This window comes from Macaca mulatta, chromosome 7 (assembly GCF_049350105.2).
Source record: "Macaca mulatta isolate MMU2019108-1 chromosome 7, T2T-MMU8v2.0, whole genome shotgun sequence".
In the NCBI taxonomy this organism is placed as follows: domain Eukaryota; kingdom Metazoa; phylum Chordata; class Mammalia; order Primates; family Cercopithecidae; genus Macaca; species Macaca mulatta.
The window spans coordinates 150,766,423-150,788,134 of record NC_133412.1 but is presented as its reverse complement, the minus strand read 5'-3'; the positions used below and the strand labels follow the sequence as shown (position 1 = coordinate 150,788,134).

The 21,712-nt window shown below is 41.6% G+C and overlaps 1 protein-coding gene across 1 annotated transcript in view; it reads left to right on the top strand.

Moving 5' to 3' along the window:
• Positions 1-21,712, top strand: part of SPTLC2 (serine palmitoyltransferase long chain base subunit 2) — a 108,697-nt gene that overhangs the window by 48,230 nt on the left and 38,755 nt on the right. The window contains exons 6-9 of the mRNA XM_015144257.3: positions 5,307-5,400; positions 11,011-11,116; positions 12,926-13,145; positions 16,266-16,392. Of these exons, the coding sequence (XP_014999743.2) occupies positions 5,307-5,400; positions 11,011-11,116; positions 12,926-13,145; positions 16,266-16,392 (547 nt within the window). The remainder of the gene's footprint in view (positions 1-5,306; positions 5,401-11,010; positions 11,117-12,925; positions 13,146-16,265; positions 16,393-21,712) is intronic.

Here is a 21,712-nt window from a genome sequence, read left to right as displayed (position 1 = left end):
GTATTAAAATTATTCAAAGTATGTTCTGTGATCACAGTGGAATTTAAATGAGAAATTAATAACGCAAAGATACCTGGAAAATCTTTGAATATTTGAAAATTAAACAACATACTTGTAAATAACCCATGGGCCAGAGAAGAAGAAACAAGGGAGAATAAAAATATTTTGAACTAAATGGAAATGTAACCTATTACAATTTGTTGGATGAAGCTAAAGCAGTGCTCAGATGGAAATGTATAGCATTAAATGTTTATACAGGTTGAGCATCCCTAATCCCAAAATCTGAAATCTAAAATGTTTCAAACTCATAAATATTTTGAGTGTCATCATGACAGCTCAAAGAAAATGCTTAGGGGTGCTAAAGCAGTAAATATAATGCAAATAATCCAAAATCCACAAAAATCTGAACTGAAACACATCTGATCCCAAGCATTTTGAATAAGGGATATTCAACCTGTATTAGAAAAAAGTAAAGCTTGTAGCTTAAAAAATTAGGAAAAGAAGAACAAATTGAACCCAAACTAAGCAGAAAGAAGAATATAATGAAGATAAATGTAAAATCCAGTGAATTAGAAAATAGGTAATAGGGAAATTAGTGAAACCAAAGTTAATTCTTTGAGAAAATGAATACAGTTGATAAATCTCTATCCAGAATGGTCAGGATAAGAAGAGAGAAGATTCATATTACCAGCAACAGGAATGAGAGAGGGGGACATCACTACACGTCCTATGGACATTAAAGGATAATAAGGGAATATTAAGAACAACTTCATGCCAATAAATTCAACAACTTAGATGAAATACACAAAATTCCTTGTAAGACATAAATGTATGGCTCCGTGACTTCACATTATAATACGTTGCTGTCCTGCATTTTGAAGTACAAACCTGAGATTCTTTTTTGTTAGAATTTTTAACACTAGAGGATTAGAAGATCTCATCTTGCTCTTCTCTCTGTATGCCTACAAACTCTAACAAAGGATTATCTATAATTAGATGTTTTCTACACAGACCTGAAAGATACAACCATAAAGATTTATATTCCAAATCAGACTATAGTTGAAATATTATTAAATATCATTTAATCTGTTAAAGACAGTAACTTATCCAGTTTAAATGATCCTTTGAATCTGATACTGAATTTCCATGTGAGGTGGTTAATTGCTCAGTTTAATGGCAGGATGGGGCAGTATATTGATTAAAAGCATAAGTTCTGGAGGCAGACACTTGTCTTATTTAATAATTATTTTGTGGCCGGGCACAGTGGCTCACTTTGGGAGGCCGAGGCGGGCGGATCACGAGGTCAAGAGATCAAGATCATCCTGGCTAACATGGTGAAACCCCATCTCTACTGAAAATACAAAAAATTAGCTGGGCGTGGTGGCAGGCGCCTGTAGTCCCAGCTGCTCAGGAGACTGAGGCAGGAGAATGGTGTGAACCCGGGAGGTGGAGCTTGCGGTGAGCAGAGATCGCACCACTGCACTCCAGCCTGGGTGGCAGACCAAGACTCCATCTCAAAATAATAATAATAATAATAATAATAATATAAGTATTATTATTTTGTTACTGTGCTTGTGACCTAGAGCAAGATTTTAAACTCCTGAACAAGAGTTTCCTCATATGTGAAGTGGGAGTGATAATAGGGTCTATTACATAGAGTTGTTGTGAGGATTACAAGTAATAATGCTTTTAAATCTTTTAACATCATACCTGAAACATTTAAGCACTTAGATGTTAACTACTAGTGTGAATATCTATTTTATTTTTGAACCAAATATTTAATAAAGCTTTTCAGAATAAGTTCTAAAGGAAAAAGACAGATTGATACATTGAAATGGTGAATAAGGCTGTCTAAAAGAGACTGTCTAAAAAGAGTTCCTTTTTGCCAGAAGAAAAGAACATAATGCTTTTGCAGGTTTGCCAGAAAAATATTTAGCTGGAAAGAGGAGAAAATAAAATTTTGTGTGGAGGGGAAGGGAAGGGAGGATACCTTTTCAGATAGAGTTGATTGCCAAGAGTGGTAAGTAAAGAATTTGAAGACTTGCTGAAGAGAAATCTGACCTCTCCTTATTTCCTCCCCCAGTTTCACTTTTTCAATTTTAACACGTTTTTTGAAACTTAAATTTAGACTTACAAAAAGAGTTACAAAAGAGTACAGAGAGTTCCTGTATACCATTCATTCAGCTTCCCTTTATGTTAACATCTTGAATAACAGTGGAACCATTTCTTACAGCTTAGAAATTAACTGTGATACAATACTATAACTAAAGTACAGGACGTATTTGGTTTTCACTGGTTTTTCACTGATGTCCTTTTTCCGCTTCAGGATCCAGGTGAGGATCCACATTGCCTTTAGCTGTTGTAGCTCCTTGGTCTCCTCCAATCTGGAATAGTTCCTGTCTTTCTTTGTCTTTCATGACCTTGATACTTCTGAAGGGTACTGGTCCCTTATTTTGCAGAATGTCTCCAATTTGGGTCTGTCTGCTGTGTTGTTATGGTTTGATTGAGCCCATGCATTATTGAGAAAGCTACCACAGAGGTGGTACCCTTCTCAGTGAATCATGCGAGAGACTGTGGTTTCAATATGTATTACTGATGATGTAAATCTTAATCACTTGGCTCAGGTGTCAGGAGGGATTTTCTGCTACCAACGTACTGCGTTTCCCTTTGTAATCACCATATATTGTGGCAGAGATACTTTGGGACTGTATATAGCATTTTGGATTAAACTTTCACCCACTAACTTTAGTAGGCGTCTCTGATCTTGCCTGTGGCAGTTATTACCTTGGTGTTCTAATGGTGGTTTTTCTATTTTTCTCATTCCTTCTATACTTACTAATTAGAATTTTTGTGTAAGGAAGAGTTCTTGCTTCTCCGTTATTTATTTGTGTAATTATGGGTTTGTGAATATTTTTATTATTTGGCTTATAATTCAACACAATTGCTTCTTTTTTGTTGCTGGACTTTTAGTTTTGGCCATTGGGAGCTCCTTCAGGTGGGTACCTGTGTCCTTGGACTATATAATAACTTTTTTTTTTTTTTAAGCATTCTCATACTTTCTGACATAATAAAATGCTCCAGGATCATCTTATGTTTTCCCTATCCCAGTTTTGGAATTAACCAGTTCTCCAAGAAGCCCTGATTCTTTTTATTGGAGAATGGTATTTAGAAACCAAGGTCTGGGAACTAGGTGTGTGTATTGCTGCAGGAGTGTCACTGCTTCTCACCTCTCAGTGACTACAGCTAGAAAATGTATGTATGTATGTATGCTAACTCATGCATACACGTGTGCGTGTGTGTGTGTGTGTGTGCATGCATAAAGATTTGAAAGCCAGGAGTCTATATTGATACTGCCAACTCTGCTTTTCTTCTCCTCCTTCTCCTCCTCTTCCTTCTTCTCCTCCCATCTTCTGTCTTCTCCTCCTGCTCCTCCTGCTCCTCCTGCTCCTCCTCCTCTTTTTTTTTTTTTTCAGACAGAGTCTCCCTCTGTAACCCAGGTTGGAGTGCAGCAGTACAGTTTTGGCTCACTGAAACCTCCGCCTCCTGGGTTCAAACGATTATCGTGCCTCAGCCTTTTGAGTAGTTGAGATTACAGGTGCCCGTCACCAAGCCCAGCTAATTTTTGGGGGGTTTTCTTTTTGTTGTTTTTTTTGTTTTTTTTTTTTAGTAGAGATGGGGTTTTGCCGTGTTGGCCAGTCTGGTCTCAAACTCCTGACCTCAAGTGATCCACCCACCTTGGCCTCCCAAATTGCCAGGATTACAGGCATGAGCCACCATGCCTGGCAACTTCATTTTTAATCTGTATATTTTTAACCAGGGTAGCTTTTTTATCTTAATAAATACTATGTGCTTAATAAAAATTTCAAACACAACTACTGTTACAAGTTTCTTAAGTATTCCTTTAAGAATATTCTGTAATAAATAAGCATATATATATATATATATATATATATATATATATATAGTTGACCCTTGAACAACGTGGTTTGAACTATGCAGGTCCACTTATACATGGATTTTTTTCAACCAAATATGGATCAGAAATACAGTATTCAGCCAGGCACAGTGACTTACGCCTGTAATCTTGGCACTTTGGGAGGCCGAGGCGGGTGGATTACCTGAGGTCAGGAGTTCAAGACCAGCCTGGCCAACATGGTGAAACCCCATCTGTACTGAAAATACAAAACTTAGCCAGGCGTGGTGTCAGGCACCTGTAATCCCAGCTACTTGGGAGGCTGAGGCAGGAGAATTGCTTGAACCTGGGAGGCAGAGGTTGCAGTGAGCCAAGATTGCACCCACTGCACTCCAGCAACAAGAGTGAGACTCCGTCTCACACACACACACACAAAACATAGTATTTATGGAACACAAACTCCAAATATATGGAGGGCCTACTTTTCCTATAAGCAGGTCCCACGGGGCTAACTGCAGGACATGAGCATGTATGGATTTGGATAAGTGTGGGGGTGAGGCAGTTCTGGAACCGAGTCCTCCTGTAGACTGAGGGATGACTGTGTGTCTGTGTATCTTCTCTCTTCTTTTTATTCTTATGGGAGCATGCTAGATACTTTCTGCACCTTTTTCATCTAATTGGACATTTTGAGGCCATTTTTGACAGAGAAAAACCTGTTTCTGGGTTCCGATCTGACAGGTTGAAGCGCCCCCTGAGAGATGGAAGAGTAAGAACTGCAGTGAAAAAAAAAAAGCTGAGACCTTCAGCCTTGTTGCCTTAGCAGAAACTGATGTTTGTGTGTTAAAGCAAAGCTTGTTTGGAGATTTTTAAGATAAAACTGAAGCCTACAGTCCGTGTTATGTGGGGAAAAGGTTAATAAGTAGGATCTTCCAAGTAGGTTCTTCCCTGTACTCTGGATATGAGTAGTAGTGAGAGAATGCACCATTTCCACAGACATGACCCCATCAGCTGCCATTTCCCACAGATGAACAGAACATCATACTAAAACTACATGGAATTCTCTCACGTAAAGAAACCAAAACATTTTAGAGACTGATGTGTCATGTTTTAAATATGAATAAAGACCTGTTGCCATATATCTGACTATTTACCTCAGTCATGGGACTGAAGATATTAAATTAAAAGGCTAGAATTTTGCATCTACTTTTAAGGTGTCTTTACAAAAAGCAAATGATCATGTATACTTTTTTCCTCCTCTTAAAATTGATCACTGTGCTGTTGTGCACGATTTCCTTAATAAGATACAGCTATTAGTGCGTGTGGCATTTTGTGATTTGTGTAACTAACCCTTTCCCTCCCAGCTTCTTACCTTTCTGTTCCTGTGATATTGCAGGGTTGCCTGATTCTGAGTGATGAGCTGAACCATGCATCACTGGTTCTAGGAGCCAGACTGTCAGGAGCAACCATTCGAATCTTCAAACACAACAGTGAGTTTGCTGCGGAATTCACTGCTGGCCTTGGTGTTTATTATTCTTTGGATCCATGGTGGGAATTAACATGAGTTATATTAGCAGTTGAAAATATAAATGAAGCCAAAGTAGCAACTTTTAAAATGTTCTTCTGGTCCAGTCTTTTAAAATTAGAGGTTGAAGGAAGCCTCTTGTACAAATATAATACCATTCTTTTATTTGACCATTAAGTTTTCCATCCCATTTCGTTGTTTACAAATCCCTTACTCAAATACATTTACTCGATGTCTATAGTGTATCTTGCCATAAGACTAGCGGTGTTTAGATGAATAAATCAAGGTCTCTGACTGGTTAATGAAGAGACTTAATAGATAAGCCAATGTTTACAGTACAGCAGACAGGTGCTGAAGTACAGCCATGAATAGATGCTGTGGGAGCACGGAGGAGGGTGCCCCTGAGCCAGACCTTTCCTCCCTAAGTGGAAATATCTTTGCGTGTTATCAAAATGATTATTTAGAATAAAAATGTATAACTTTCATAGTTAAAACACACACAAAGGCAGAAAAGATAACCCAACTGTATGTTTAATATCATCTTTTCCCAGAATGGTGTGCAGGCACAGACAGGTTTGGAAGAATGTATACCAAAATGTTAGGTGTGTACCCCTGGATGGAAGGATCATAGATGATAACATCATTTTTGCTTTTGTTTTTGTTTTTATCTTGTCTAAAATGTTTTACAGTGAGAAATGAGATCTTATTAAATATCCCTATGTAACCTGTTATTTTCTTTCTTTCTTTTTCTTTTGTGACAAGAGTCTCGCTCTGTCACCGAGGCTGGAGGGCAGTGGCTCAGCCTTGGCTCACTGCAACCTCCGCCTCCCGAGTTCAAGCGATTCTCCTGCCCCCACCTCCTGAGTAGCTGGATTACAGGGGCACGCCACCACACCTCGCTAATTTTTAGTATTTTTAGTAGCGACGGAGTTTCACTGTGTTGGCCAGACTGGTCTTGAACTGACTTCAGTTGATCCTCCCGCCTTGGCCTCCGAAAGTGCTGGGACTACAAGTGTGAGCCATCACGGCTGGCCCCTTTTTACAATACACTGTGATTGTTGTTTGTCATTACATGTGACTCTACCTCATTCTTTTTTTTTTTTTTTTTTTTGAGACGGAGTCTCGCTCTGTCGCCCAGGCTGGAGTGCAGTGGCCGGATCTCAGCTCACTGCAAGCTCCGCCTCCCGGGTTTACGCCATTCTCCTGCCTCAGCCTCCCGAGTAGCTGGGACTACAGGCGCCCGCCACCTCGCCCGGCTAGTTTTTTGTATTTTTAGTAGAGACGGGGTTTCACCATGTTAGCCAGGATGGTCTCGATCTCCTGACCTTGTGATCCGCCCGTCTCGGCCTCCCAAAGTGCTGGGATTACAGGCTTGAGCCACCGCGCCCGGCCTGACTCTACCTCATTCTTAAATGCCAGTGTGGCAGTCAGTGCCTGCATGTGCCTTCATTTAATTGCTCCCTCAATTGGACATCAGGGCGTTTCTAAGTTTTTCTACTGGGAATAGCACTACACTTACAGTTTTGTACAGTCATCTGGTTAGTGCCTTAGGATAAATTTTTAGTAGTCTCAGAATGCGTGGTTAAAAGAGTATACATTTTTAATAGTTTTCCGAATTGCCTCTAAGCATTATATGAACTCTTTTTTTCACTTTTATTTTAGGTTCAGGGGTACATGTACAGGATTGTTATATAGGTAAATTGCATGTCTCGGGGGTTTGTGTACAGATTATTTTGTCACCCAGGTAATCAGCATAGTACCTGATAGGTAGTTTTTCAAACCTTACCCTCCTCCTCCCCTGCCTCATCCTCAGGTAGGCCCCAGTGTCTGTTGTTCCCTTCTTCGTGTCTGTATGTACTCAGTGTTTAGCTCCCACTTACAAGTGAGAACATGTGGTATTTTGTTTTCTGTTCCTGTGTTAGTTTGCTTAGGATAATGGCTTCTAGCTGCATCCTTGTTGCTGCAAAGGACATTATCTCATTCTTTTTTATAGCTACATAGTATTCGATGGTGTATGTGTGTGTGTGTGTGTGTGTGTGTGTGTGTGTGTGTGTGTGTATATATATATATTTTTTTTTTTTTTTTTTTTTTTTGAGACAGAGTCTTGCTCTGTCACCCAGGCTGGCATGCGTTGGCATGAACTGAGCTCACTGCAACCTCCACCTCCCCAGCTCAACCGATCCTCCCATCTCAGCCACGTAACAGCTGGGATTACAGGTGTATTCCACCATGCCTGGCCAGGGTTGGTTGGTTTGTTTTTTTTCTTCTGTATTTTTTGTGAAGATGGGGTTTCACCATGTTGCCCAGGCTGGTCTTGAATTCCTAGGCTCAAGCAATCCATCCACCTTGGACTCCTAGTGCTGGGATTATAGGCATGAGCCACTGCACCTGGCCCCACATTTTTTTAATCCAGTTTACTGTTGATGGACATTTAGGATGATTCTGTGTCTTTGCTGTTGTGAATAGTGCTACAATGAACATACACATGCTTGCATCCTGTATGAATTTTACTCAACAGTGTGAGATTGACTGTTCCTGCTCACTGGCCATTCACTCAGTGAATCATTTTAAATCTTTCCAAATCTAATGAGGAAATATTATGTTAGTTTTTATTTCATTGCTTATTAGGTATAGAGCAACTTTTTACATTTTTATTGTATTTTTATATCTGTTTTTTAAACCCTACTTGTAAGTTAATGTGTTTGTATTTCCTTATAAATTGGCCATTTTCAAATTGTTTCTATTTTTTACTGATTATAAGAGCCCTTTATATGAATTAGCTTTTCCTTTATGTTGCATTATTTTATTAATTTTTTTTTGAGACAGGGTCTCGTTCTGTCACCCAGGCTGGAGTGCAGTAGCACAACCACAACTCACCACAGCCTTGACCTCCTGGGCCCAAAGGATTCTCCTGCTTCAGCATCCCAAGTAGCTGGGACTATAGGCATGCACCACCATGCCGGGCTAGTGTTTTTTATTTTTTATAGAGACAAAGTCCCTCTGTGTTGCCCAGGTTGGTCTTGAACTCTTAGGCTCAAACGATCCTCCTGTCTCAGCCTCCCAAAATTCTGGGATTACAGGAGTGATTCACCATGCCCAGACTGCACTATTTTTATATTTTTGACTTTGTTTTCAGTGTCTTCTCGTGCAGACTCATTAAAATGCTTTTGTTGCCACACTTACTGTCTTACAACTTTTGGATTTTACACAGTACCCTCCTCATTCTCAGATCACAAGATGATTCTTTCATGTTTTCTTCTGGAAATTTTGCGATATATTTTTTATTTAAATTTATGTGGAATTTGGGGGCATAACATTGGAGAGAGGTTGAATTTTTTTTTTTTTTCTGAGTAGATAATACGGTTAAGCATTCTGCTGTAGATATTTCTTTTTTTTTTTTTTCCTGATACAGAGTCTTGCTCTGTCACCCAGGCTGGAGTACAGTGGTATAATCTCAGCTCACTGCAACCTCTGCCTGCTGGGTTTAAGCGATTCTCATGTCTCAGCCTCCCAAGTAGCTAGGATTACAGGGGCCCACCACCACACCCGGCTAAGTTTTTTTGTATTTTTAGTAGAGACGGGATTTTGCCATGTTGGTCAGTCTGGTCTCGAACTCCTGACTTTAAGTGATCCACCCACCTCGGTCTCCCAGAGTGCTGAGATTATAGGCGTGAGCCACCACACCTGGCTGATATTTCTTTTATCTAAAATTTTGACCAGTATTATTTTTCTCCTCCTTCTGTATATAAGCATAGAAAACTAAAATAATTCATATGTTTTTACTTGTCTTTAACTGATTGCCATACATTGCTCTCTGCCTAAGAACTGGAGGCTTTGCAGGACTTGGGGAGGCCGAGGCGGGTGAATCACCTGAGGTCAGGAGTTAGAGACCAGCCTGGCCAAAATGATGAAACCCCGCCTCTACTAAAAATAAAAAAATTAGCTGGATGTGGTGGCACACACCTGTGATCCCAGCTACTCAGGAGGCTGAGGCCAGAGAATCACTTGAATCCGGGAGGCAGAGGTTTCAGTGAGCAGAGATCACGCCACTGCACTCCACCTTGGCAACTCTGTCTCAAAAAAAAAAAAAAAAAAAATGGAAGTTTTGAGTCAGGACATAATTTACTTCTGTAGGGTACATGTGCTGAATCTTGATTAGGTCATATGCAGATTTTTTTCTTAAAAATTACTGAATGCGTAAGCACAATCATAACCATAGACTATCTTATTTGTGTTTGTGTTCTTTGTTTTTATTACCTTATTTCTTTTTCTGTCAAAATTGTTTTCTGCAAAGAGCAAAATCATATGCTTTTATAACCCCTTCCTCCAGTGACAAGCAATACAGAATACAAAATCAGATTTTATGATGGGGCCAGGCTTGGTGGCTCACGCCTGTAATCCCAGCACTTTGAGGGGCTGAGGCAGGCGGATCACTTGAGGTCAGGAGTTCAAGACCAACCTGGCCAACATGGTGAAACGCATCTCTACAAAAATACAAAAATTAGCCTGGCATGATGGCGGGTGCCGGTAATCCCAGCTACTTGGGAGGCTGAGGCAGGCAAATCGCTTGAACCTTGGAGGTGGAGGCTTCAGTGAGCCGAGATTGCGCCATTTTACTCCAGCTTGGATGACAGAGGGAGACTCCATCTCAAAAAAAAAAAAAAAAAAAAAAAAAAAAGATTTTATGATAGGATGTCTCCCATCCCTATTAAGTATTCCCCAGACTTAATGTTGCTTAAATTTTGGGGAGTTTTTTTTAAGGACTTCATTTCAGGGCAGGTAGTTTAAGTATGAAATCTGTAGTGTGGCAACAATGGTCTTCAAAGCAGTTGTCTTTAACAGGGAAATTGTGATCATCATTAATGGCAGTAGCAGCCAAGTTGTTTCCAGGCCCATTAACCACCATGAGAACCACAAGAACTTGGTTGTTAATAGACAACTGATGAAGTCAAACATGGAACAATTTCAACCAATTGTCAGGCTTGCTTAACACACAGACTTAAACATGCCCCAGACGGGTGTATTTGTAACCCAGTACCAAAACAGAGCTCTTTAACAAGCATTTATTGAGTACGTCCTAGGTGAAAGGAAATGGAGCATACACTGTGAAGTTTTTTTTACCCCTTGCATTTGTTTTTTTAGGAGGTGTATGTATCTGTGATGGTTTATTCACACTCTCACTCTGTCTTTTTTACGCATTTATTTCCGAATGACTCACTAGGATTAGAGATACAGTTTGATTCTATATTTTTCGATAAACACAGAGAAGCTAACTTAATGGCAGGGTACTTAACATGAGACACCGGTCATTTCATAAGCAAGCTAACGAACTGAATCAACCACCACAGTCCTTCAGTCACGTTTCGATGGTTTTGAACATTTGTCACGTTTTGGATTTCAATTCAAGGTGGCAATAATGCACAAATTTTGCCCTGATTTTTTCTGCCTAACTCTAATTATGTCCTTTGCTATCTGAGGAATACTTTCCAAATGAGAAATATATCTCTGCATTTCCAGAATAAAGTTAGGAAAGAGGAAGATGTGGTATGACTCTGTTCTTTTTTGTGTGTCGTAGATATGCAAAGCCTAGAGAAGCTATTGAAAGATGCCATTGTTTATGGTCAGCCTCGGACACGAAGGCCCTGGAAGAAAATTCTCATCCTTGTGGAAGGAATATATAGGTAATCCTACTTTATTATTCTTACCTTTATGACTTGGCCCCATGAAGTCATAGAATTTTTTAACTGAAGGCAACATTAGTCTGTCCCCCTCTGGAAACTAAGGAGACAGTGTTTATAAATCGCTAAAATACCTGGAAACAGAGTCAGCATTAGAACAGAAGTCTTTGTGTCTGGTTCTTCATTATTCTTTCCATTATACTACATGGTCACCAAATTCCCTTTCTATTTGGGTCTTTTATTTTTCTAGTTTGTAGAGGGAACGTATACGTAAGGGCAAGAATTGGAATATATATTTTAATATGTCAAAACAAATTATACATCATTTAATTTTAATAAATATTTTGTTTTAGGCTGAGTGCAGTGTGTCACGCCTGTAATCCCAACACTTTGGGAGGCCAAAGTGGGAGGTCGCTTGAGGCCAGGAATTTGAGACCAGCTTGGGCAACATAGTGAGAGCCTGTCTCTATAAAAAATAAATAAAAATTAAAAAGAAATATTTTATTTTGGTTAACATTTACAGCTTTTGCACGTATTTTTACCACCTAATTTTTTTTGTTCTTTTGTGTCATTCTCATTGCCTGTGCAATGTGATGCAAAGTCTCTTGTTGCCTGTAATTACAAGCTTTAGAAGAATCTGCTGTGATCTTAATTCTTTTTGTTGTGAATTAAGATCGCTTGTATTTGGTGCTTGTTTTTTGTTTTTTGGTGGTTTTGGTGGGCTTTTTTTTTTTTTTTTTTTTTGAGACGGAGTCTCGCTCTGTCGCCCAGGCTGGAGTGCAGTGGCCGGATCTCAGCTCACTGCAAGCTCCGCCTCCCGGGTTTACGCCATTCTCCTGCCTCAGCCTCTGGAGTAGCTGGGACTACAGGCGCCCGCCACCTCGCCCGGCTAGTTTTTTTGTATTTTTTAGTAGAGACGGGGTTTCACTGTGTTAGCCAGGATGGTCTCGATCTCCTGACCTCATGATCCGCCCGTCTCAGCCTCCCAAAGTGCTGGGATTACAGGCTTGAGCCACCGTGCCTGGCCGGTGGGCTTTTTTTTAAGATGGAATCTCGCTCTGTCGCCCAGGCGGGAGTGCAGTGGCATGATCTCGGCTCACTGCAACCTCCGCCTCCTGGTTCTCCTGCCTCAGCCTCCTGAGTAGCTGGGATTACAGGTGTGCGCCACCACGCCCAGGTGATTTTTGTATTTTTAGTAGAGACAGGGTTTCGCTGTGTTGGCCAGGCTGGTCTCGAACTCCTGACCTCAAGTGATCTGCCTACCTCAGCCCCCACAAAGTGCTGGGATTACAGGTGTGAACCACCGCGCCCAGCCAGTGCTCATTTTTAAAGTCCAGTTTTCTTTCCCCTAGTCTTTTGCCTTACCATGGCTTCCTCTGCCTTTTTCAGTTTAAACCACAGATAAACTCGGCCGGGCATTTTGGCTTATGCCTGTAACCCCCAGAACTTTGGGAGGCCAAGGCGGTGTATCACTTGAGGCTGGGAGTTCGAGACTAGCCTGGGAAACATGGTGAAACCCTATCTCTGCCAGAAATACAAACGTTAGCTGGACGTGGTGGTGGCAGGCACCTGTAGTCCCAGCTACTTGGGAGGCTGAGGCACAGGAATCGCTTGAACCCAGGAGTCAGGGATTGTAGTAAGCCGAGATTACGCCACTGCACTCCAACTTGGACAACGGAGCAAAACTCTGTCTCAAGAAAAAAAAAAAAAAAAAACCAGTAAACTGAATAATAACGAAATGCCAAACTCCTAATTTTGATTTAAAAAGTCTCAGTGTACATGTGTATATATATTTTTTTCATGTTTTGCCAGCATGGAGGGATCTATTGTTCGTCTTCCTGAAGTGATTGCCCTCAAGAAGAAGTACAAGGCATACTTGTATCTGGATGAGGCTCACAGCATTGGCGCCTTGGGCCCCACAGGCCGGGGTGTGGTGGACTACTTCGGCCTAGATCCTGAGGATGTGGATGTTATGATGGGAACATTCACAAAGAGTTTTGGTGCTTCTGGAGGATATATTGGAGGCAAGAAGGTAAACGAGCCGTGAGAATGAGCGATTAGAGATAAAATCACTGGCAACTAGATTTGGTACCTCAAGCCTAGCAGATGGGGCCCTGAACTGGGATGTCCCCAAATTTGTCTGTGGTTTAGGCTCTAATACCAGTGAGTGATTCTGATGTCTCCTCACTGAACTAAAGGCTGGTTCTGTTCATTGTTTGTTGTTTTCTTATTTGAGCTTCTTTCTAAGCTACATGCTGATCTGAGATATAGAATACCCTCTTGTGTGAAAGAACACACAGTGGTGCTCCCTGCCCGCCCCAGCCTTCTGTTGGGTTTGCATTGTGCTCACAGTTTCAAAAACAGTGGGGTTGTCATGGGAGCACATGGGAATAGCAGGTCACCTTGCTCTTGGACACAAACGTATCATGAGTGAACATGGAGACAGGAAGGAAAAAAGTTGTGCCAGCGGTGGGGTACTACAAAGCATTGTATTTTCAATTTTTTAATGACGTAATTGCCTTTGCTGGGTCTTTGTAGTCAGAAAAAAATCATATGGTGAATTTTGATGTAGGTAAGAATCTGTGGTGTGGTGGAAGTGGTCAACCATAAGGACACAGGCCTGGGTCTGAATATTTCTCTGCTTACTTTGTTAGACCTCAGGGAAAACATTTAACCTCCCAGTTTCCTTGTCAGTAAAATAGAAGTAAATATGCCTAGTTTGTAAGATTGTAGTAAGGGTTTAAAAAGTAATATATGTCCATGCTACAACGTGGGTGCACCTTAAAAATATTATGGTAAGTGAAAAAAGTCACAAAAAGTCACATATTGCATGTTTTAAAATATGTGATATCTAGAGTAAGCATAGAAACAGAAAGTAGATTAGTAGTTGCCGGAGGTGGAGGGGATGGGGAAATGGAAAGTGAATGCTAATGGGTATGAGGTTTCCTTTCAGGGTTATGGAAATGTTCTAAAATTAGTAGTCAAAGTGGCACAACTCTGGATATACTGAAAACCACTGAATTGTACTTTAAAACGGTGAATTCTGTGGTGTGTGGCTTATATCTCAACGAAGCTGTTATTTTTGAACACTGCAGTGTTAGGGAAAAAATAATGTATGTATGTCAGGTGTTTGTATATGACACAGAGGAGGTGCTCATAAATGTTCTTAATTTTGCTTCAAAACTCAATATTGGGAGTCTTAAAGAATGTTTATGCTGGGCACAGTGGCTCACACCTGTAATCCCAGCACTTTGAGAGTCTGAAGTGGGAGGATTACTTGAGCCCAGGAGTTCAAGACCAGCCTAGGCAACATAGTGGGATTTCATCTCTACAAAAAAGTAAAAAAATTAGCTGGGTGTGGTGGCACATGCCTGTAGTCCCAAGTAGGCTGAGATGAGAGGATTGCTTGAGCCAGGGAGATCAAGGATGCAGCGAGCCGTGAGTATTTATACCACTGCATTCCAGCCTGGGCAACAGAAAAAGACCCTATTTCAGAAAAAAAGGTCATTCGTTTAATAATTGATTGTCTTTTAGAGAGAACTCATTTTCAGTGACTTTTAATCAGTTTTGATAGAGTTTTTTTTTTGTTGTTTTTTTTGTTTTGTTTTTTGTTTTTTTTTTGAGACCAAGCCTGACTCCATTGCCAGGCCAGAGTTCAGTGGCGCAATCTTGGCTCACTGCAACCTCCACCTCCCGGGATCAAGGGATTCTCCGGCCTCAGCCTCCCAAGTAGCTGGGACTACAGGTGCGTGCCACCACACCCAGCTAATTTTTTGTATTTTTAGTAGAGACAGGGTTTCACCGCCGTGTTGGCCAGGGTGGTCTCGATCTCTTGACCTCGTGATCCGCCCACCTCGGCCTTCCAAAGTGCTGGGATTACAGGCATGAGCCACACCGCCCGGCCAGGTTTGATAGATTTTTTTATCTCAAATTTTCCTTTTTGTTAATGAGACAAGGCTCACTTTGGAGAGTTTGTTGTTTTTTAGTAAACTTTGTGACTGTGAACCAAAGGATAGAAAAATAATACTCTGGGAGATCATTTAAGTACAATATATTTGTGCTTTTGGTTTTTTTAGTACAATTTTTAATGTTTTTGAGATAAAACTGTTTTATATCCAAATTTGTGTCTCCCTAATTTGTTCTGGTACATAAGCTTCTTGTACGTACATTTTAAAGATTTGGTGAAATAAAAAGATATCAGAGAATAGGGATATACAATTAATTTTTTTTTGAAATCCTTGTAAATGACAGTTTTACTTTATTCGGTGAGATGTCATTGGCATTTTAATGAAAGACCTTATACATTTCTGTTTTATTTCACATTTGTATCATTTTGTACATTTCTGCATATCTGGAGGAAGTTCTAATGCTCTTAAAGTTGATGTTAGAGAACTGTTACTTAGGGTTGGAAGGATGGGCTTTACAGGCACAGAGAGCTGCAGATGACATTTTCTATGATACTTGGAATTAAATCATTATATGTAAAAAGCAATCCAAACACATCAGCAATCCAAACAAAGGCTGTTTAACTCAGCCTTGTTCATTTATTTTTAACTTTTTTTTTTTTTTAAGATGGAGCCTCACTCTGTCCCCCAGGCTGGAGTGCAATGGCGCCATCTCAGCTCACGGCAACCTCTGCCTCCTGGGTTCAAGTGATTTTCCTGCCTCAACCTCCTGAGTAGCTGGGATTATAGGTGCCCGCCTCCACGCACAGCTGATTTTTGTATTTTTAGTAGAGATGGGGTTTCACCATGTTGTTCAGGCCAGTCTTGAACTCCTGACCTCAGGAGATCCACCCACCTTGGCCTCCCAAAGTGCTGGAATTACAGGCATGAGCCACCATGCCCGGCCATATTTCTAACTTTAAATGATACATTCTCCAAATTTAGAAGGATTGTTTTAAAACTAGTTTTTTTCCTATGTTGTTCCATGTTTAAAAAACAAAACCAAACCTAAGAACTCTGCCATGTCTCTGACCCAGTTGTTGCCAGCGGTATGCTTCGACCATGTTGGTTGACCTTGCATCTCAGATTAGTGTCCCTGTTCCAGTGCCATTGAAACAAGGAGTCCTCTAGAACTTAGAAGGAAAGCACTGACATTGCCAGTGAATGCAAGAATTGTCTTTATTTATCTGCCTCTGTGAACTTCCCAGGAGCTGATAGACTACCTGCGCACACATTCTCATAGTGCAGTGTATGCCACGTCATTGTCACCTCCTGTAGTGGAGCAGATCATCACCTCCATGAAGTGCATCATGGGGCAGGATGGCACCAGCCTTGGTAAGTCTTTCTTTTCTTGAAACATTGCATAAGTCCACCTAGTGGCCAAACATGCTGTTTTTCTTGAGCTTTTTTCCTAAAATAAATAGTCAGGTTTACTGATAGGCAGAGCTGGCTGGTATGTGGTTTCTGTGGACACTTTTTTTTTTTTTGAGACCAAGTCTCGCTCTGTCGCCCAGGCTGGAGTGCAGCAGCGCGAGGATCTCGGCTCCCTGCAAGCTCCGCCTCCCGGGTTCATGCTGTTCTTCTGGCTCAGCCTCCCGAGTAGCTGGGACTACAGGCGCCCACCACCTCGCCTGGCTAATTTTTTGTATTTTTAGTAGAGATGGGGTTTCACCGTGTCAGCCAAGATGGTCTCGATCTCCTGACTTCATGATCCGCCCACCTCGGCCTCTCAAAGTGCTGGGATTACAGGCATGAGCCACTGCACCCGGCCTCCGTGGACACTTTTTTAGTGCGTTTGATATATATGCCATGAGAACGACCCTGGCTCACTTCCTGTGGAATTTTCTTGTTTATAGATGGGAGGCTTTACTCTTACTATCCTACATACCCTCTTAACTCAGAGGTAATATGCCTTTGGGGTTTTTCTTGAATTGCATAATTTTATGTGATGGTGTAATTCACTGTTAGTGATGTTTCATTAACAGCATGGTTTAGAGCTGCTGTTTTCATAAATTAGTATTCCTGATTTAATGCCTTTATAAAGAGTTTCTAATTTCATATACGGGAGATAATAAATGACATCCTGAATCTGTTTATTTTGTCTTTGATGGGATTTGTAGTCCCAACTAGATGCCTTGATTTAAACATACTACTGTGAACAATAAAGTGCAGTGTTCACTTTCTGACATTTGACTTTTATTCTGCAACACCAGAGGGCAGTATTGACTGCAGAACAGTGATACTAAAAGGGGAGCAAGTGGGTGTCTGTTTTTACTTTAAAAAATATTTTCGGCCGGGCGCGGTGGCTCAAGCCTGTAATCCCAGCACTTTGGGAGGCCGAGACGGGCGGATCACTAGGTCAGGAGATCGAGACCATCCTGGCGAACACGGTGAAACCCCGTCTCTACTAAAAAATACAAAAAACTAGCCGGGCGAGGTGGCGGGCGCCTGTAGTCCCAGCTACTCGGGAGGCTGAGGCAGGAGAATGGCGTAAACCCGGGGGGCGGAGCTTGCAGTGAGCTGAGATCCGGCCACTGCACTCCAGCCCGGGCGACAGAGCCAGACTCCGTCTCAAAAAAAAAAAAAAAAAAAAAAAAAAAAAAAAAAATTTCATTGCATGTATAAGACAATAATTTCACTTGTTGCTTTTTTAATGCTTATAAAGTCAGTTTGGCATTTGTAAAAGATTTCACATTATCAGCCATGAGCTCTCCACTCTACAGTTATGTAATACTTTATTGTAAGATTGATTTGGCTTGCATCGAATAAAGTGGCACGTCTGATTTTGATTGGTTTTGACTGTTTTCTTTGTTTTTTTGTTTTTTTGGTTTTTTGGTTTTTGTTTTTGAGACAGAGTCTTGCTCTGTCTCCCAGGCTGGAGTATAGTGGTATGATCTCAGCTCATGGCAGCCTCCACTTCCCAGGTTCACATGATTCTCGTGTTTCAGCCTCCCGAGTAGCTGGGACCACAGGAGTCTGCCACCACACCTGGCCATTTTTTTTTGTATTTTTTGTAGAGATGGGATTTCACCATGTTGCCCAGGCTGGTCTTGAACCCCTGGGCTCAAGCAATCTGCCTGCCTTGGCCTTCCAAAGTGTTGGGATTATAGGTGTGAGCCACCGTGCCCAGCTGACTGTTTTCTTTTTTTTTGAGACGGAGTTTTGCTCTTGTTGCTCAGGCTGGAGTGCAATGGTGTGATCTCGGCTCACCACAATCTCTGCCTCCCAGGTTCAAGCAATTCTCCTGCCTCAGCCTTCCCGAGTAGCTGGGATTACAGGCATGTGCCACCATGCCCGGCTAATTTTGTATGTTTAGTAGAGACCGAGTTTCTCCATGTTGGTCAGGCTGGTCTCAAACTGCTGACCTCAGGTGACCCACCTGCCTCAACCTCCCAAAGTGCTGGGATTACAGGCATGAGCCACCACCCCCAGTCGACTGTTTTCTTAAATCAGAATTTTACGTTAACATTTTTTCTGATCTGTGCTAGATCCTTGTTATCTCTAATGAGAGATTTTTGGAAGTAGTGAAATGTGATCATTTTCAGTTTTGCGAATTAATTTCTTGAAGAAGTTGTCTTATTAATGTTGCAAACACATTGTGGAGCCTGTGAGTAGCTCCCTGTTGATAACAGCTATAACTATATCTGCTCTCCTTCTGTTGTGGTGTTAGTGGAAACTGTGTGTGTGAATCTGAGAGACAGACATATACACACATATGTATACATATAGCTATCATTTCTCTAGGTACTTCACATAGGCACACTTACCTTAACTGATTCAGCACACAGGTTTAGGTGACTAAGAAATGGCTAAGAGCTATCAAAGTTAACACTGGATAATTTATTTGCCCTGTTCTAGAACATGGATCTGTGTGACACATTACCCCCAGATAAATGACTTACCTGTACTAAATGATAAAATCTGGGCTGTGCTGGTAGTGAGGAAATGAAACATGGTGATTATATATAGACTTTGGATCAGCACCCGTTTTCTAGTTTTTGCCTCTAGCCACCCCCCAAGCTTAGTGGTGTGACACAACAGCCATCTGATTATGCTCACAGGTGCCACAGGTCAGGAATTCGGTCAGGGCACACAACAGGGATGACCTGTCTTTGCTCCGTTGTCTGGGGCTGGCCTGGAAGACTCAAGTGTCTGGAAAGATTGAGATAGCTGATGGTTGGGATCACCTGGAGGCTTCTCCACTCGTCACCTGGGCTGGAGTGACTTGGAGCCAGCCTCAGCTGAGGCTGTTGACCAGAGCACCTTCATGCATGTATCTTTTCCATGTGGCTTAGGCTCCTCATAACATCGTGACTGGGTACCCAGAAAGAACGCTTCAGAGAGCAAGCATTCCAAAGAACCTGGCGGAAGCCGCATGACCTTTTCTGACCTGTTGTTAACAAGCAGGTCACTAAGGCCATCCCAGATTGAAGGGGTGGGGAACTAGATTCCACCTCCCCAGTGGAGGCATGTCAAAGAATTTGTAGCCTTTTTTGTTTTTTTTGAGATGGAGTCTCATAAAAGGGAGAAGTACCATGCTCTTTTAAACAACCAGATCTTGGGAGAACTCAGAGCGAGAACTCACTCATTACCCAAGAATGGCAGCAAGGCCTTCATGAGGGATCCTTCCCATGACCCACACACACACCTCCCACCAGGCCCCACCTCCGTCGCTGGGGATCACATTCCATCCTGAGATGTGGAGAGGACAAACATCCAGACCATGTCAGTGAATGTATTACTTTTATCATGAAAACTTTGTTATTGTTGGGATTCCAGAGTACATTAAGCACCTGGTATTGAAAGTAAGGCTTAAACACATACATAGACAGTATGTGGTTGCTTATTGTTAAGTGTTTTCATCTTTTTGTGTGAAGAAATGTTGCTCTTTGGTGAGAGTACAGAGCCTTCAGAAAAGCTGCAGCATGCAAGGGAAGGTGAGATCCAGTTTCCACGCGACTTTGTGAGCGGAGACTCCTTTCCCCTTCCTCCCAACTTTTTCCACATTTCTCCTCCAGTTTCTATCCTTTTCCCAAGGAAGAACAGGACATATGACTAGGTTGACCGATATTGCAAGGCAACTTCAATAGGATTCCAGGTGAGGTAATAATGAATGGGAATTGTGCTGCCCGGTTGCCTGTACCTGGAGTGGGAATACTGAGTTAGCATAGGCCAGGGAGTAGAAAAAATGAGGCCTAGGAAATTCTGGTAAATTCCACTAGATATTTGAAATTCTGACTTTTACTTTATACATCACTAATCCATGTCCACTAACGGAAATTTAGCTGTAATATCTACGTACGAGTCAAGGCAAAATGTTTGACCAAATCAACTAAAATTTTGCTTTTCCATTTTCCAGAGCTGTGCTTTGATGCATTTTATTTCTGTCCAAAGGTGTAGTTAATACTAACATGCATAGCACCCAGCTTAGTGTGTGACATCTGGGATCCTTTCAGTAAATTTATTGAATGACTGAATGAATGCACGCATGATTGGAAATACCAGAAAATCAGTGGGTTCTTCAAGTACTTTATTGTAACATTGCTTGAATAGTTGAATGTTGAGCCAGAATGACCAAATTACGGAACCAAATTAACTAGATAGGTATATTTTAATAGATAAATTTTTAAATAATGTCAGAACACTTTTATAGAGTTTTATACTTCCTTGTTTTGAAAGGAACTGGGCCCATGCAGGCAGCTACTGATACAGGAGAAAAAAGACTACCCTGAGCAGATTGAGGTTTAATTAAAACTAGGTTTGGCTCATTTGAATTAATTCCAGTAATAGACTTGTTAATGAAGTGTTAAATGATCACCTTGAGAATACCAGGGAACTGTCAAAAACTAAGAGAACTGAGATACTTAAAAAAGACATTCCAGGACAGTGCGGTGGCACATGCCTGGAGTCCCAGCTACTCGGGAGGCTGAGGCGGGAGGATCGCTTGAGCCCAAGAGTCCTGGGCTATAGCACACTCTGCCAGAGACATGTCTGCACCAAGTTCAGCCATCAGTATGATGACCTCCCGAAAGTAGGGTACCACCAGCTTGCCTAAGGAGGGGTGAATTGGCCCGGATTGGAAACGGAACAGGTTAAAACCTCCCCTGCTGATCAGTAGGGGGATTACGCCTGTGAATAGCCACTGCACTCCAGCCTGGGCAACATAGTGAGACCTTGTCTCTTTGGGGAAAAAAGAAAAAAGCTTTCCAAGATTCCCGTGCTGAAGGGTTAGAAGTGTTGAGAAAACGCAGCCTTTCCAGGAGGGGGTCATAGAGACTTCCCTGCCTGTCTTCGGGCTGACAGCTTTTAACTCTCCCATCAAGCACCATGCTTCCTGAGCCTAGGAAGTTTTGGGTATTGACTTTCTTCTTTGTTGTGCTTTAAAGTAATTTATTTCACTATTAGAAATTCATCGGAATGAAAATTAAGTTTTCTGGTAAGCACTGTTTTGTTCTTACCCACAGTACAGTTTAGCAGTTTATCTGATGCCACGAATCAGACTAGATTCCTCCTGTTTTGTGACTTTCTGCTTAGAATGCTGTTGTTTGGGGGAAAAAAAAAATACTTGTTTTAGCCTGGCACCATGGCTCACACCTGTAATCCCAGCACTTTGGGAGGCCAAGGCGGGTGGATCACCTGAGGTCGGGCTTTCAAG